Source organism: Taudactylus pleione, unplaced genomic scaffold, assembly GCF_031769625.1.
Source record: "Taudactylus pleione unplaced genomic scaffold, aTauple2 ptg000730l, whole genome shotgun sequence".
Taxonomy (NCBI): domain Eukaryota; kingdom Metazoa; phylum Chordata; class Amphibia; order Anura; family Myobatrachidae; genus Taudactylus; species Taudactylus pleione.
This window is the reverse complement of record NW_028285132.1, coordinates 536,472-553,249: the sequence shown is the minus strand read 5'-3', so window position 1 is coordinate 553,249 and position 16,778 is coordinate 536,472. Positions and strand designations below refer to the sequence as shown.

Below are 16,778 nucleotides of genomic sequence, written 5' to 3'. Positions count from 1 at the left end.
GCCCCGCCCCCTCTGCTCTGTGACTGGTAGACTATAAGAATATGGCCGCCGGTCACCGTACATGAGGACACCATTAGACTATATATCTGTTACTCTAGTGATGAAGCTGTGAGCGGTAACCGCCTGGTTACTCGCTGCTTCCAATCACCGCACTGAGGGGAATAAGAGGAGGGCGGTCACTATGATAGGAGGGGCGGGGCAGACAGGAGCCATAGCTATAAGGAGATGAGAGGGGCGGGGCGTGGCTATCCAGAGGGGCGTGTCTTCTATAAACAGCAACTTCCGGGTGAGATGCAGAGAGCGACCATTGTTGTGTCTAGTAACAGGTAAAGATGTTTATTATTATTATTATTATTATTATTATTATGATGGTACAGGAGGAGCAGACTGTGGTGCCTCATTATCATAATACATGTAGATCTGTCAATAGTGTTGTGTTTTTGTCATACAGGTAGATCAGCTTCCAGTGTTACATATAATACAGATGTAGCAGACCCTATTACAATAATGCAGGTGGAGCAGTCAGTGGTGCTGCTGCATTATTATCATGCAGGTGAAGCCGACTTTAGTGTTATATTTAATACAGGTGGAGCAGACCCTGTTATATATATATATAAAATAGGTGGAGCAGACCCTGGTGTTACTATAATACAGCTGGAGCAGACACTGCTCGGTGGGTAAAAGACTATAGAGAAAGGGAGGTGTCCGGTGCACTCAGACCCCCCATACAGAACGTATCAGCTGTAGCTGGCGGTCAGTACCCTCAGTAGGTGGTTATTAGTGTTACATATAATACAGGTGGAGCAGACCCTGGTGTTACATATAATACAGATGGAGCAGTCAGTGCTCGGTAGGTAACAGACTATAGAGAAAGGGAGGTGTCCGGTGCACTCAGACCCCCCATACAGAACGTATCAGCTGTAGCTGGTGGTCAGTACCCTCAGTAGGTGGTTATTAGTGTGGAAGTGACAGAATACACAGAGAGACACCATAGTGTACACCGGGTGATGTATAAGATGCACAGACGACCTCTGTAATAGGCCCTGCTGAGCCCTCACCTGTCTGAGGCTTTGTATTGGTATTGGTATAAAGGGTGCTTAGTACCCTGTGTGTAGGGGACCAGCGTTTCCCAGTGCCAGTTCTTAGGGAACAGCTCATGTTTTCCAGGTCTCCTTACAGAGTCACCAACCTGTTTGGAGCTCCCTCTGCTCCCCGCACTGTCTCTATTACTGCCCTGTGTGTAGGGGACCAGCGTTTTCCAGCTCCAGTCCTCGGGGAACCATGACAGTGCATCTAGATCTTCAGTGTGTGAGTGATTATCCCCCTAGAAATGCTTCTGCCTCTTCCCGATGCTACATAAACATGGCCGGCAGGAATGTCACACATGGTACGTACATCCTACAGTGGTAGAATAACTGTGAATTACAGCATGACAGGGCATGCTGAGACTTATGGTGCCGCTACAGTTCCAGAGTCACAGACTGTACAACACCGCTGACACTCAGTAATTATTACAGATGTGGGAGCAGAGATAATAAGATGGGTGATTGTACACAAGTCGCCCAGATATTAGGAGACAGAGGAATAGGGCAGTAGTGGGGGGAAGAGGTTGGGCTGGGAGATGTGGTGCGCTATCGGAGGGCGTATAATGGGGGAGGGGGAGCAGAGAAGTAGGGTAAGGTGATGGGGGCAGAGACTTTGGGGGTCATTCAGACCCGGTCGAAAGCGTTGATAGCTCACAAACGGCTCGATGTTCCCCCACTGGGCATTTGCACATCTGTGCCGGCTCCGACATGCGCGTGCATGAGACCCGGCTAGCGAAGGGTGCTCTATCGCTAGGGGTCTCACACCAAAGGGGGCGAGCTGTCGATGGTGAGTGACAGCTCGCCCCGTTTGGGAGGCGGGCAGGGGGCTTGGCCGGCCAAACGGAGGCGTTCCCGAAGGAACGCCTGCCTTTTGGGGGCGGTCCCACTGACAGCAGTGATGTCACTGGGGAGCCTCCTGCTCGATCAGAGCACACTGACATCAGCAGTGATGTCAGTGGGGAGCTTCCTGCTCGATCAGAGCAGGGAGCTCCCTTGGCCTTGCGAATGCCGAGACCCAACCTTAGGGTCTTGTCACAAGCCCCAATGGTCTTGACCATCGCGACCACCCTGGTCGGTCGCTAGAGCTGTGGGTGGTAACCCGCAGCTTAGCGATCGACCAAGAGGCGGCACTACAAGATGTTAGCGGCCGCCCTCATTCAGAGCGACCGCTTGCATCTAACGACCGCCTCTGAATGAGGTCCTTTATCCTAGGTTACTGGGGAGAAGACCTGAGGGTGGAATGAGGAGGAAAAGGTGGGTGGGTTGTGAGGGATCTGGCCTGGGGAAATATCTTGTCATATGGACTTGTGTATATTATACTATATGTAATAATCACTGGTTATCAGGTGTGTGACCTGTGTATAGTGATCAGTGGGCCTGATTCAGACCCGGTCGCTATGAACGTACGCTCGCATGATATGTATGCAAATATCTGAAAGTGACGCAGCGGGTAGCGATCGCTCGCCAAGGCATAGACACGCCCATCGTACCTGTACGAGCGTTCACTTTGTGTATGCAGACTCCCCTTAGCGTATGCAGAGACGCCCACTGCCCCACGTCATCTCCTGGAAGTTTATGAAAACATTGGTACATCGACCACTATCGGATGTGAACCCAGTGCTTGTGGTAGCTTTTTTTTACCGCAAGCATTGCGAGGAAAACAGAGGAAAAAAATGGCTGGTGACATGTACTATGACGCTGCCTGTTAATTATGCACGCCTCTAAAACGGCGTTGAAACACTCGGGCACGCCTCCGTTCGCATCTCCAACTCCCCGTTTTTACTGGACTGCCCCTGTCACCACCCACAAACGGCCTCTCCTGTCACTCCCTCTGCTGTGCTGTGCTGTGTTGGGCTGTGCTGTGTTGGGCTGTGCTGTGTTGGGCTGTGCTGTGCTGTGTTGGGCTGGGCTGGGCTGGGCTGTGCTGTGCTGGGCTGGTTTTGCTGGGCGAGCGAGGGATCTGTGATCGCACAGTGTAGTTCGCACATGCGCAGATTAGCAACCATCGGCAATAGCGAACGGACTGCAGATACCATCCGAGTCTGAATCAGGCCCAGTGTATATCAGTGTGTATCAGGTGTATGATAGTGATCAGTGTGTATAGTGATGATCAGTGTGTATCAGGTGTGTGATATGTGTATAGTGATGATCAGTGTGTATCAGGTGTGTATAGTGATGATCAGTGTGTATCAGGTGTGTGATATGTGTATAGTGATCAGTGTGTATCAGGTGTATGATAGTGTGACCTGTGTATAGTGATCAGTGTGTATCAGGTGTATGATAGTGTGACCTGTGTATAGTGATGATCAGTGTGTATCAGTTGTATGATATTGGTGTGACCTGTGTATAGTGATCAGTGTGTATCAGGTGTGTGATATCAGTGTGACCTGTGTATAGTGATCAGTGTGTATCAGGTGTGTATAGTGATGATCAGTGTGTATCAGGTGTGTGATATGTGTATAGTGATCAGTGTGTATCAGGTGTATGATAGTGTGACGTGTATAGTGATTAGTGTGTATAGTGATGATCAGGTGTGTGATATCAGTGTGACCTGTGTATAGTGATCAGTGTGTATCAGGTGTATGATAGTGTGACCTGTGTATAGTGATCAGTGTGTATCAGGTGTGTGATAGTGTGACCTGTGTATAGTGATCAGTGTGATATCAGTGTGACCTGTGTATAGTGATCAGTGTGTATCAGGTGTATGATATCTGTGACCTGTATATAATGATCAGTTTGTGATATCAATGTGACCTGTGTTTATTGATCAGTGTGTTCACGTATGTAGTATCGATGTGACCTGAGGAAAGAAGATGGCCCTAATGATAACTCAGAGATATATGTAATCTGTGATAAGTATTATATTTATTCCTAGGCACAAGAAGAATCAGAGTCTTTACAAGAAGTCAGGTGAGGGTGAGAGGTGTCCTGATGGACAAGGACAGGAAACACATGACGGAGAGGATACTAAATCTCACCCTGGAGATCATCTACCTGCTGACTGGGGAGGTGAGGGGATCTGGGAGAGTCATAATGACATCACTTATATCTATAGTAATAATACAGGGACATGACTGGGGAGGTGAGAGGATCTGGGAGTGTCACAGTGACATCACTTATATCTATAGTAATAATACAGGGACATGACTGGGGAGGTGAGAGGATCTGGGAGTGTCACAGTAACATCACTTATATCTATAGTAATAATACAGGGACATGACTGGGGAGGTGAGGGGATCTGGGAGAGTCATAATGACATCACTTATATCTATAGTAATAATACAGGGACATGACTGGGGAGGTGAGGGGATCTGGGAGTGTCACAGTGACATCACTTATCTCTATAGTAATAATACAGGGACATGACTGGGGAGGTGAGGGGATCTGGGAGTGTCACAGTGACATCACTTATATCTATAGTAATAATACAGGGACATGACTGGGGAGGTGAGAGGATCTGGGAGTGTCACAGTGACATCACTTATATCTATAGTAATAATACAGGGACATGACTGGGGAGGTGAGGGGATCTGGGAGTGTCACAGTGACATCACTTATATCTATAGTAATAATACAGGGACATGACTGGGGAGGTGAGGGGATCTGGGAGTGTGACAGTGACATCACTTATATCTATAGTAATAATACAGGGACATGACTGGGGAGGTGAGGGGATCTGAGAGGCTCACTGTGACATCACTTATATCTATAGTAATAATACAGGGACATGACTGGGGAGGTGATGGGATCTGGGAGTGTCACAGTGACATCACTTATATCTATAGTAATAATACAGGGACATGACTGGGGAGGTGAGGGGATCTGGGAGTGTCACAGTGACATTACTTATATCTATAGTAATAATACAGGGACATGACTGGGGAGGTGAGGGGATCTGGGAGTGTCACAGTGACATCACTTATATCTATAGTAATAATACAGGGACATGACTGGGGAGGTGAGAGGGTCTGGGAGTGTCACAGTGACATCACTTATATCTATAGTAATAATACAGGGACATGACTGGGGAGGTGAGGGGATCTGGGAGTGTCACAGTGACATCACTTATATCTATAGTAACAATACAGAGACATGACTGTCACAGTGACATCACTTATATCTATAGTAATAATACCGGGACATGACTAGTGAGGTGAGGGGATCTGGAAGCGTCACAGGGACATGACTGGGGAGGTGAGGGGATCTGGGAGTGTCACAGTGACATCACTTATATCTATAGTAATAATACAGGGACATGACTAGGGAGGTGAGGGGATCTGGGAGTGTCACAGTGACATCACTTATATCTATAGTAATAATACAGGGACATGACTAGGGAGGTGAGGAGATCTGGGAGTGTCACAGTGACATTACTTATATCTATAGTAATAATAAAGGGACATGAGTGGGGAGGTGAGGAGGTCTGGGGGCGTCACAATGACATCACTTATATCTATAGTAATAATACCCGGACATGACTAGTGAGGTGAGGGGATCTGGGAGTGTCACAGTGACATCACTTATATCTATAGTAATAATACAGGGACATGACTGGGGAGATGAGGGGATCTGGGAGTGTCACAGTGACATCACTTATATCTATAGTAATAATACAGGGACATGACTGGGGAGGTGAGAGGATCTGGGAATGTCACTGTAACGTCACTTATATCTATAGTAATAATGCAGGGACATGAGTGGGGAGGTGAGGAGGTCTGGGGGCGTCACAATGACATCACTTATATCTATAGTAATAATACCCGGACATGACTAGTGAGGTGAGGGGATCTGGGAGTGTCACAGTGACATCACTTATATCTATAGTAATAATACAGGGACATGACTGGGGAGGTGATAAGATCTGGGAGTGTCACAGTGACATCACTTATATCTATAGTAATAATACAGGGACATGACTGGGGAGGTGAGGGGATCTGGGAGTATCACAGTGACATCACTTATATCTATAGTAATAATACAGGGACATGACTGGGGAGGTGAGGGGATCTGGGAGTGTGACAGTGACATCACTTATATCTATAGTAATAATACAGGGACATGACTGGGGAGGTGAGGGGATCTGAGAGGCTCACTGTGACATCACTTATATCTATAGTAATAATACAGGGACATGACTGGGGAGGTGATGGGATCTGGGAGTGTCACAGTGACATCACTTATATCTATAGTAATAATACAGGGACATGACTGGGGAGGTGAGGGGATCTGGGAGTGTCACAGTGACATTACTTATATCTATAGTAATAATACAGGGACATGACTGGGGAGGTGAGGGGATCTGGGAGTGTCACAGTGACATCACTTATATCTATAGTAATAATACAGGGACATGACTGGGGAGGTGAGAGGGTCTGGGAGTGTCACAGTGACATCACTTATATCTATAGTAATAATACAGGGACATGACTGGGGAGGTGAGGGGATCTGGGAGTGTCACAGTGACATCACTTATATCTATAGTAACAATACAGAGACATGACTGTCACAGTGACATCACTTATATCTATAGTAATAATACCGGGACATGACTAGTGAGGTGAGGGGATCTGGAAGCGTCACAGGGACATGACTGGGGAGGTGAGGGGATCTGGGAGTGTCACAGTGACATCACTTATATCTATAGTAATAATACAGGGACATGACTAGGGAGGTGAGGGGATCTGGGAGTGTCACAGTGACATCACTTATATCTATAGTAATAATACAGGGACATGACTAGGGAGGTGAGGAGATCTGGGAGTGTCACAGTGACATTACTTATATCTATAGTAATAATAAAGGGACATGAGTGGGGAGGTGAGGAGGTCTGGGGGCGTCACAATGACATCACTTATATCTATAGTAATAATACCCGGACATGACTAGTGAGGTGAGGGGATCTGGGAGTGTCACAGTGACATCACTTATATCTATAGTAATAATACAGGGACATGACTGGGGAGATGAGGGGATCTGGGAGTGTCACAGTGACATCACTTATATCTATAGTAATAATACAGGGACATGACTGGGGAGGTGAGAGGATCTGGGAATGTCACTGTAACGTCACTTATATCTATAGTAATAATGCAGGGACATGAGTGGGGAGGTGAGGAGGTCTGGGGGCGTCACAATGACATCACTTATATCTATAGTAATAATACCCGGACATGACTAGTGAGGTGAGGGGATCTGGGAGTGTCACAGTGACATCACTTATATCTATAGTAATAATACAGGGACATGACTGGGGAGGTGATAAGATCTGGGAGTGTCACAGTGACATCACTTATATCTATAGTAATAATACAGGGACATGACTGGGGAGGTGAGGGGATCTGGGAGTATCACAGTGACATCACTTATATCTATAGTAATAATACAGGGACATGACTGGGGAGGTGAGGGGATCTGGGAGTGTCACAGTGACATCACTTATATCTATAGTAATAATACAGGGACATGACTGGGGAGGTGATAAGATCTGGGAGTGTCACAGTGACATCACTTATATCTATAGTAATAATACAGGGACATGACTGGGGAGGTGAGGGGATCTGGGAGTATCACAGTGACATCACTTATATCTATAGTAATAATACAGGGACATGACTGGGGAGATGAGGGGATCTGGGAGTGTCACTGTAACGTCACTTATATCTATAGTAATAATACAGGGACATGACTGGGGAGGTGAGGGGATCTGGGAGCGTCACAATGACATCACTTATATCTATAGTAATAATACAGGGACATGACTGGGGAGGTGAGGGGATCTGGGAGTGTCACAGTGACATCACTTATATCTATAGTAATAATACAGGGACATGACTGGGGAGGTGAGGGGATCTGGGAGTGTCACAGTGACATCACTTATATCTATAGTAATAATAAAGGGACATGACTGGGGAGGTGAGGGGATCTGTGAGTGTCACAGTGACATCACTTATATCTATAGTAATAATACAGGGACATGACTGGGGAGGTGAGAGGATCTGGGAGTGTCACAGTGACATCACTTATATCTATAGTAATAATACAGGGACATGACTAGGGAGGTGAGGTATTCTTGGATGCTTTACCCCTTGCGATTCTGGTGTCTGGGATGCATCCAGTCAGACACATTTAGGAAGTATTACATAGCTGTTTTGTATATCATGCGTGTGCATGTGAATTTTATTTTTGTCCATTCGCTTCTGTGAAATCCTTTTATAGCATCAATTGTATTAGTCTTAGCCTACCTCTGCCGCAGTCTCTGCCATGTGTAGTGGGCGGCAGTTCTGAGTCCTCTTATTAATCTTACACTACAGTATCGCTGTTTGCACTACTCTGTATAAAGCATAGGAGTCATCTGTGGGAGCCTGCCATAGACAGAGGACACAGGGCCTGAATCAGCCTGCACTGCCGATCGCAGATTCCCAATTATCGGGAGGCTGCGCATGTGCAGGACCTGCTCTACATATATGCAGAACGAGTCCTACGAAATCGCACACAGGCCCCCGTATGCCATTGCCGGATTTACAGGCAGGGGAGGTGCGGGGAATGTCGGCCTGTGTTCCCGGAAATAAGCGCGTGGTGCCTCCTTCTTCCATGTCTGGCATGGCAAGAATATGCATCCATAGAAGCAGACTTCTTGGCCTTGCAGGCTGACTGGTCCCGGCCATGCTGTGGTAAGCTTCAGCTACTGCAGCCTGACCAATGGGGTAACCATCGTGATCCCAAGCTATGACCTTGGAGGCACCGCAGGGATTGCAGATGTCAGGACACCTGCTCCATTTCCAGAATTTGCAGTTCTGTCCTGTGCTGAATCCGGCTCACAGATCAGTCCATCTACTGGGGATGGCAGAAGATTATAGGATATATAGGTTACATGTAGCCTGGGGGGTGTATATAGCATATATAGGTTACATGTAGGCTGGAGGGTGTATATAGGATATATAGGTTGCATGTAGGCTGGGGGGTGTATATAGGATATATAGGTTACATGTAGGATGGGTGGGTGTATATAGGATATATAGGTTACATGGAGGCTGGAGGGTGTATATAGGATATATAGGTTACATGTAGGCTGGGGGGTGTATATAGGATATATAGGTTACATGTAGGCTGGGGGGTGTATATAGGATATATAGGTTACATGTAGGCTGGAGGGGTGTATATAGGATATATAGGTTAATTGTAGGATGGGTGGGTGTATATAGGATATATAGGTTACATGTAGGATAGGGAGTGTATATAATATATATAGGTTACATGTAGGATGGGTGGGTGTATATAGGATATATAGGTTACATGTAGGATAGGGGGGTGTACATAGGATATATAGGTTACATGTAGGATAGGTGTGTGTATATAGGAAATATAGGTTGCATGTAGGATAGGCGGTGTGTGTATAAAGGATATATAGGTTACATGTAGGATAGGGGGGTGTACATAGGATATATAGGTTGCATGTAGGATAGGGGGTGTGTGTATATAGGATATATAGGTTACATGTAGGATAGGGGGTGTGTGTATATAGGATATATAGGTTACATGTAGGATAGCGGTGTGTGTATAAAGGATATATAGGTTACATGTAGGATAGGGGGGGTGTATAGAGGATATATAGGTTACATGTAAGATAGGGGTGTGTGTATAGAGGACATAGGTTACATGTAAGATAGGGGTGTGTGTATAGAGGATATATAGGTTACATTTAGGATAGGGGAGTGTATAGAGGATATATAGGTTACATGTAGGATAGGGGGTTGTAAAGAGGATATATAGGTTACATGTAGGATAGGGGGATATATATATATAGGTTACATGTAGGTTAGTGGTTGTATACATTTTCATGTTAAAGTATTAACAATTAACCACTAAAAATTATAAAGACAAATAGGGGAATTTGTAATTTTATCTTCTAATTGATGTATTCCCCAATACACAGGGTTACACAATAGTGAAGAAGACATCCGGTAAGTGTGAGACATCCAGCAGCCGTCCCCATGTGTCAGGAGGACTGAGCAGGAACCAGAGCCCCATCACGGTGCCTCCACCTCACTCACTGATACATGAGAGACACAATGACCAGAAGATCTTGGAACTCACCAACAATATCATTCAGCTGCTGACTGGAGAGGTGACTGCTGGGAATGGGACATATTATACAGTAACACCAGGGGATGTGTATGGGTGATGACTGGAGAGGTGACTGCTGGGAATGAGACATTATACGGTAACACCAGGGGATGTGTCTGGGTGGTGACTGCTGGGAATGGGACATTATACAGTAACACCGGGGGATGTGTCTGGGTGATGACTGGAGAGGTGATTGCTGGAAATGGGACATTATACAGTAACACCAGGGGATGTGTCTGGGTGATGACTGGAGAGGTGACTGCTGGGAATGGGACATTATACAGTAACACCGGGGGATGTGTCTGGGTGATGACTGGAGAGGTGACTGCTGGGAATGGGACTTTATACAGTAACACCAGGGGATGTGTCTGGGTGATGACTGGAGAGGTGACTGCTGGGAATGGGACATTATACAGTAACACCGGGGGATGTGTCTGGGTGATGACTGGAGAGGTGACTGCTGGGAATGGGACATTATACAGTAACACCTGGGGATGTGTCTGGGTGGTGACTGGAGAGGTGACTGCTGGGAATGGGACATTATACAGTAACACCAGGGGATGTGTCTGGGTGATGACTGGAAAGGTGACTGCTGGGAATGGGACATTATACAGTAACACCAGGGGATGTGTCTGGGTGATGACTGGAGAGGTGACTGCTGGGAATGGGACATTATACAGTAACACCGGGGGATGTGTCTGGGTGATGACTGGAGAGGTGACTGCTGGGAATGGGACTTTATACAGTAACACCAGGGGATGTGTCTGGGTGATGACTGGAGAGGTGACTGCTGGGAATGGGACATTATACAGTAACACCGGGGGATGTGTCTGGGTGATGACTGGAGAGGTGACTGCTGGGAATGGGACATTATACAGTAACACCTGGGGATGTGTCTGGGTGGTGACTGGAGAGGTGACTGCTGGGAATGGGACATTATACAGTAACACCAGGGGATGTGTCTGGGTGATGACTGGAAAGGTGACTGCTGGGAATGGGACATTATACAGTAACACCAGGGGATGTGTCTGGGTGATGACTGTATCATTGTATGTGTCAGGTTCCTATAAGGTGTCAGGATGTCACTGTCTATGTCTCCATGCAGGAGGGGGAGTATATAGAGGAACACAGGGGTCTGTACAAGGACGTGATGATGGAGAATCACCAGCCCCTCACATCACTGGGTAAGAGGAGACTGTTATTTATTGTACAGGGGAGAGCGGGTATGGGAGCCCCCTATATACACATAACCTGATAATCACATATATACCATGTACTCAGTCACTGTGTCTCCTACAGATGGATCCAGTAACAGAAATACCCCAGAGAGATGTCCCCGTTCTCTTTATTCCCAGCACTGTACAGAGGAGAATCACAGGATCCCACAGGAGCATCAGGTAGATGGGATTTAGGGTCTCACCAATATACCAAAGTGACTGTCACTATATGAAGCTGTGTGTGTCTTATACAGATATTTTTTGTTTTATTTCATCTAATTTCATCAAACTTTCTAAAATTGTTCTTTTTTTCTGTTGTGGGTTATTTAGGGAGAAGGTCTGACATTTTTAAAGGTTGAAGTTATAGAAGGAGAAGAGACGTATGTGACTGATAATAAGGCAGAAGATATAGAGGGAGAAGAAGACACGTATGTGAGGAGTGATCAGTGTAAGGAGGAGGAAATCCCTACACATATCAGCACAGGTGAGTAAAAAACACTTATTACAGAAAATAGTCACATTCTCTCTCTGCACCATGATATATTGTTCGGTTTAATTGTAACCAGTGTATTATATGTGTGGAGTTTTTCTGTTCTCCAAGTTTGGTGTGGATTTCCTTCCCCCAACCAAAAATATACTGGTATGTTAATTGACTTTTGACACAATGTACCTGTGTGTTCGGGTATTTGGATAGTAAACTCCTATGTGTATGGAACTTGGGTATGACTACATATCTTGCATACATCACTGATTGGCTAATTATAAATAAAAAATAATACAGTCAACACAATCATCTTCTTCTACATCCTACTCAGCCCCCATTATACTCCTTCTCTCCCCCTCATATCATGTCACTGTGTGTTACCAGCCCAGAGGTCTGACCAGTCTCCTCCCACACTCTCTGGTGTATCTCATACATCAGGAGCCATCAGTGCCTACTATACTCCTGCTCTCCTCCTCACATCATGTCACTGTGTGTTACCAGCCCAGAGATCTGACCAGTCTCCTCCTCACACTCTCTGGTGTATCTCATACATCAGGAGCCATCAGCCCCTATTATACTCCTGCTCTCCCCCTCACATCATGTCACTGTGTGTTCCCAGCCCAGAGATCTGACCAGTCTCCTCCCACACTCTCTGGTGTATCTCATACATCAGGAGCCATCAGTCCCTATTATACTCCTGCTCTCCTCCTCACATCATGTCACTGTGTGTTACCAGCCCAGAGATCTGTCCAGTCTTCTCCCCACACTCTGGTGCATCTCATACATCAGGAGCCATCAGCCCCTATTATACTCCTGCTCTCCCCCTCATATCATGTCACTGTGTTGTTACCAGCCCAGAGATCTGACCAGTCTCCTCCCCACACTCTCTGGTGTATCTCATACATCAGGAGCCATCAGCCCCTATTATACTCCTGCTCTCCCCCTCACATCATGTCACTGTGTGTTACCAGCCCAGAGATCTGACCAGTCTCCTCCCCACACTCTCTGGTGTATCTCATACAGTACAAGAGATGTCACTATAGTGGATAAATCACTGGTTAATGTAATGATACCCTATGTGACATTACCCATGATCCTCCTTGTGCACTACCACATGTGATAATACCCATTATCTTCCTTTAGTAATATTACACGACTGACTGTTTTTCAATACACTGTATACAACACATCACAACACACGTCACATGAACTCCAACTTGTCACACACACACAGCTATAACCACACACCTGTAATTGCACAATGGCTCCCTCCAGTCTCTGTGCTTCGGTGCTCTGTACTGTCGCGCTTTATCTGCTGACCTGTCTCTGTATCCTGCTCTGCCCTTCTGCTTTCTTCCTCTTTTTGCTGTTGCCTGTCTGTGTCCTGCACCATTCCCCTACCCTGTCCTGATGCCTCCCCCGCTCTGTGCCCTGCACCATTCCCCTACCCTGTCCTTCTGCCTCCCCCGCTCTGTGCCCTGCACCATTCCCCTACCCTGTCCTGCTGCCTCCCCCGCTCTGTGCCCTCCACCATTCCCCTACCCTGTCCTGCCGCCTCCCCTACTCTGTGCCCTGCACCATTCCCCTACCCTGTCCTGCTGCCTCCCTTGCTCTGTGCCCTGCACCATTCCCCTATCCTGTCCTGCTGCCTCCCCCACTCTGTGCCCTGCACCATTCCCCTACCCTGTCCTGCTGCCTCCCTTGCTCTGTGCCCTGTGCCATTCCCCTATCCTGTCCTGCTGCTTCCCCTGCTCTGTGCCCTGCACCATTCCTCTACCCTGTCCTGCTGCCTCCCCAGCTCTGTGCCCTGCACCATTCCCCTACCCTATCCTGCTGCCTCCCCAGCTCTGTGTCCTGCTGCCTCCCCCGCTCTGTGCCCTGCACCATTCCTCTACCCTGTCCTGCTGCCTCCCCCCGCTCTGTGTCCTGCTGCCTCCCCCACTCTGTGCCGCCATCACTCTGTGTTGCTCTGTCCTATCGCTCTCCTTCCCTCTCAGCGGTTATATACAGTGACTCATTACCCTAATTTAGTAACATGACTCTGGTGGGGATACTCTCCCTGAGGATGACCAGAGGACCATATAGAGGCTGCTTTTGCTACATATATATTCACCTGGGGAACTTTGTGTAGTGTGGATATTGGTAATTAGCCCACAAGTTTCCCATGTGTATGTGTGAGGGCGGTCTAGATGGGTATTGTGGTTCACCAATGTCACTGGCTAATGAGGCTTCCTGCTCTGTGATGCTGACTAGGGAACATTTCCCAGCAATGACTGCATTTGGGGGAGATATACATTGGTGATGTGCCATCTGCCTGTCCCTGGTGTTGGGTCTATGACATGTGCTGATAATGTGCTTGTGCCATTTTATGCCAATATTTTATCTGTTCATCTAGAGTCTTATTTGTAGTTTGTATATTTGTAAATGTAATAGTGTGGTCATAGTTTGTATATGCAAATTAAAATCTTTACTCATAATAGTTACATATCACACGGTGGTGTAGTGGTTAGTATTGCTGAAGTCATGACTTTGAGACCAAACCAATATACTATGTGTAGTTTGTATGCGTTTCATTTAATGCTCCAAATATCATAGTGGTAGGTTGATTGGCTTCTGACACAAATTAACCATAATAAATTTGAGAGTACATGTGGTAGGAAATATAGATTGTAAGATCCACTGGTGCGAACTGATGTGAATAGCCAAATATTCTCTGTAAAGTGCTGTGTAATGTGTATGCGCTGTATGAAGAGCTGTGATTAATAATAATACAGTTATTTGATTTCCAGCAGATGGACGCACAAGCAGGAATGCCTTGGAGAGAGCAGATATTAAAACCGAAGATAACATCACCCACGAATCTCCAGAAGACAGATCAATTACACTAAATATACATCCAGTACCTCACAGTGCAGCTATATCATCTGATTTTTATAATAGTCCGGACTGGTCTTCTGATACCTCAGCTTTTGTTACACATAGTGCAACTCATGCACCTGATAAATTATTTCCGTGTTCTGAGTGTGGGAAATGTTTTAAAAAGAAATCACGTCTAGTTAAACATGAGAGAAGTCACACAGGTGAGAAACCATTTCCATGCTCTGAGTGTGGGAAATGTTATAAAGATAAATCATATCTTGTTAAGCATCAGAGAAGTCACACAGGTGAGAAACCATTTCCATGTTCTGAGTGTGGGAAATATTTTACACGGAAATCATATCTTGTTATACATCAGAGATGTCACACAGGGGAGAAGCCATTTCCATGTTCTGAGTGTGAGAAATGTTTTACATTTAAATCAGATCTTGTTACACATCAGAGACGTCACACAGGTGAGAAACCATTTCCATGTCCTGAGTGTGGGAATTGTTTTACACATAAATCGGCTCTTGTTAAACATCAGAGATGTCACACAGGTGAGAAACCGTTTCCATGCTCTGAGTGTGGGAAATGTTTTACACAGAAATCTGATCTTGTTATGCATGAGAGAACTCACACAGGTGAGAAACCATTTCCATGCTCTGAGTGTGGGAAATGTTTTACACGAAAAATGAGCCTTGTTAGACATCAGATGTTACACATGAGAAAAGTATTTCAATGAGCTGATGCAAAACAGGGTTTTAGTAACACTCTAGTCACACAGTATTTTAAGTTATCAAACCCCAGATAATTGGTATGTGTGTCATTAATATAAAAAGAGGAGGAATTTACAGTGCTAGAGAAATCTAAACAACAATAAATAATATAGATCTTGTAAAGATGCATTAAAATATATACTATTTTTAATATGAATACACCCAGGGAATTATTTATATATATATATATATATATATATATATATATATATCAGTGTGATTCCAATATCAGAATATACTGTGATACTTTACAGGTGGTTCTCATTATGCTTAAAACTAAGATCTTCATATTCTATATATTTGCAGAATAAGTCTCCAATTGGGTCCTAGGATGAATAATTTGCTTATACATATATATTATATCTACCCTTATTAGTGTAATTGGGCGCATGGGTGTGATCATATCATGTGACTCACTAGTGGACACTATCGCACGTTATTACTAATATCAACATAATCACTATACAATATGGTATGTTGTGTTTATAACATGACCTAGATCCCAGTGACGCTGCCGTTATACAGATCACTAATCCGTGATCTTACTATATCATGTGTGTTATTTATACCTTATTGTGTTATAATTTAGGAGATATAACATGTATTGACTGGGATTGGTCCGCTCCATCACATGACATTGTTCTCATGCTATGTGCCCGGAGACTTGTAGTTGTATATCATCACCATGTGGAGGCACCATCCAGGTCTCTCTCTGGGTTTTTTGTCACAGATATCTCCAGATAATCCAGACCCTCTCTATAGTTCATTCTGGCGCTCTGCAGAGATTGGTCCATTCCGGTCATGTGCGGTTATACAAATGTATAATTATACAGATAGCCCTAATACGTCATACTGCGCAAGTTACCCAGTGTGACTGAGTCAGTATACGGAGCACTAGGACTGCGCTGAGTAATGTGATATGTGACACCTGTATATCTGTGTGTGACTGAGTCAGTATACGGAGCACTAGGGGACTGCGCTGATTAATGTGATATGTGACACCTGTATATCTGTGTGTGACTGAGTCAGTATACGGAGCACTAGGGGACTGCGCTGATTAATGTGATATGTGACACCTGTATATCTGTGTGTGACTGACTCAGTATACGGAGCACTAGGGGACTGCGCTGAGTAATGTGATATGTGACACCTGTATATCTGTGTGTGACTGTCAGTATACAGAGCACTAGGACTGTGCTGATTAATGTGATATGTGACACCTGTATATCTGTGT

General features: G+C 45.5%; 1 protein-coding gene across 1 annotated transcript; it reads left to right on the top strand.

Annotated features, from left to right (window-relative positions):
* The first annotated feature begins 256 nt into the window (after positions 1–256).
* Positions 257–16,370, top strand: LOC148477272 (uncharacterized). The gene is made up of 8 exons (XM_088456964.1): positions 257–326; positions 1,168–1,387; positions 3,961–4,094; positions 10,018–10,209; positions 11,314–11,392; positions 11,508–11,605; positions 11,756–11,909; positions 14,699–16,370. Exons 2-8 carry the CDS (start codon positions 1,282–1,284, stop codon positions 15,508–15,510), a joined length of 1,575 nt encoding a protein of 524 aa, XP_088313090.1. The 5' UTR covers positions 257–326; positions 1,168–1,281; the 3' UTR covers positions 15,511–16,370.
* Positions 16,371–16,778: the final 408 nt, after the last annotated feature.

Coding starts and splice junctions, on each gene's coding strand:
- LOC148477272 (XM_088456964.1), top strand. CDS start 1,282: ATGACAGTGCATCTAGATCTTCAGTGTGTGAGTGATTATCCCCCTAGA. Junction 10,210..11,313: donor TTCAGCTGCTGACTGGAGAG/GTGACTGCTGGG, acceptor GTCTCCATGCAG/GAGGGGGAGTATATAGAGGA. Junction 11,606..11,755: donor GGATCCCACAGGAGCATCAG/GTAGATGGGATT, acceptor TGGGTTATTTAG/GGAGAAGGTCTGACATTTTT.